The sequence below is a fragment of the Emiliania huxleyi genome, assembly GCF_000372725.1.
Source record: "Emiliania huxleyi CCMP1516 chromosome Unknown EMIHUscaffold_1501, whole genome shotgun sequence".
Taxonomy (NCBI): Eukaryota; Haptophyta; order Isochrysidales; family Noelaerhabdaceae; genus Emiliania; species Emiliania huxleyi.
In genome coordinates, this window is record NW_005201089.1 from 553 (window position 1) to 2,125 (window position 1,573).

The 1,573-nt window shown below is 64.7% G+C and overlaps 1 protein-coding gene across 1 annotated transcript; it reads right to left on the bottom strand.

Moving 5' to 3' along the window:
• Window positions 1–206: 206 nt before the first annotated feature.
• Window positions 207–955, bottom strand: EMIHUDRAFT_373392 (hypothetical protein). The gene is made up of 2 exons (XM_005786468.1): window positions 880–955; window positions 207–716 (listed from the first exon to the last, which is right to left on the bottom strand). Exons 1-2 carry the CDS (start codon window positions 905–907, stop codon window positions 397–399), a joined length of 348 nt encoding a protein of 115 aa, XP_005786525.1. The 5' UTR covers window positions 908–955; the 3' UTR covers window positions 207–396.
• Between the last annotated feature and the right edge of the window lie 618 nt (window positions 956–1,573).

Below are 1,573 nucleotides of genomic sequence, written 5' to 3' on the forward strand. Positions count from 1 at the left end.
TGTACCCGAGACACATGGTATCTTTGAGATGAAAAGTGCGTCCTAGAATGCGTTTTTGCATTCTAGGACGCATCGGTAAACAAAGATGGGGGGGTCGCCCCCCCAGACGAGAGGCTCGCTGTGCACTGTGGGCAGAGGCGAGGAGGCCAGAGCGATCTGGCTCTGGGTCCCCGAACCGGACACCTCACCCTTTTGAAAAGCGCATGAAAGACCACAAAACAAGCTCAAGGTGGCATCTACCTCCAGTCCTCACAGCGCGGGACCAGGCCGCTCTCTCCGCCCTCGACGCGCGCGTTGCGGCCGCCTTGCATCGCGGCATCCTCGTCGCCGGCGCAGCTGGTGTCCGCCCGCGCCGACGAAAGATCATGCCGGCCCGCCCCGCTAATGCGCCCAAACTTACTTGGAGCGCTGCCGCATCTTCCTGCGCTTGCGCTGCAGGCGGCGCGTGCGCTTCTTCTTCCACTTCCAGCGCATCTTGGAATGGGCCTTTTTCCAGGGGTTGGACTTGTGGCCCATGCCGCCGCGCAGGCGGAGCACGAGGTGGAGGGTCGACTCCTTCTGAATGTTGTAGTCAGAGAGGGTGCGGCCATCCTCGAGCTGCTTGCCCGCGAAGATCAGGCGCTGCTGGTCGGGCGGGATGCCCTCCTTGTCCTGGATCTTGGCCTTGACGTTGTCAATCGAGTCAGACGGCTCCACCTCGAGAGTGATCGTCTTGCCTGCGCGCAAGGAGGGTGGCGTTCGTCACCCAAGGAGGGGTGGCGTTCGTCGACCGTCGACTGTCGGCTCTGCCGCGCTGCACGCTCGTGGCTGCAGGTGTGCTGTCGCGCGGAAAGAAGGGCGGCGACGGAGCGCGCGGCGCCCGGGCGCGGCGAGGCGCACCCGTCAGGGTCTTGACGAAGATCTGCATCGCGCGCGCCCGCCGCGCGCAGCAAGCACTCTGACTGGGCAAGAGCACGGGAGCAGATAAAAGAAGCCGAATCCGCCAAATGATCGCAGAGGGAGGGCGAGACTGTCACACACATACACCAGAGGAATTGAAAAGCGAAGGGGGGTGGGGGGGTGGGGTGGGGGAGGATTTGGGGGGATGGGGCAAGGAGTGAGTCCACCGCGGCGTGCCCCCCTCCCACTCTCGCGGTTGGTACACTCGACGAGCTGTGCCTGTGCACTTAATTTCTTGCGTGGTGGCTTCGATGGACTCTGCCAGTGCCGAGACTGACGAGACGCCCTCCTGGCTCACGGGCGCACAGGAGCAGCTCCTGCACACGACGACCAACGACGATAGCCGGCAACCTCCCCTCTCCCGACGCCACCAACACACACCACACACGCAAAGGCAGGGATACCTCCCTTCCTCCCCCAACACGCTGCGAACGCTGGGCCACAAAACTGCTCGCGCCGTACGCCTTTCTCCGCCACCGCTAGCTACCGGGAGTCACCCGGAAGAGCTGCCGCAAACGGCTTGGGGTCGGCGACCTGCGCGCCCGCCGAATAGCCGCCTCCCGTCCTCGCACCATGGACACATCTCGCGCTTCCAGCGCCGTCTCTCTCGCGCCTACCTGCCCCCCCCCCCCCC

Excerpts from the sequence above, each read along its gene's own strand:
- EMIHUDRAFT_373392 (XM_005786468.1), bottom strand. The coding sequence starts at position 907 with ATGCAGATCTTCGTCAAGACCCTGACGG. Across the intron at positions 717-879 it reads CTTCGTCAAGACCCTGACGG|GCAAGACGATCACTCTCGAG; the intron begins GTGCGCCTCGCC and ends CCTTGCGCGCAG.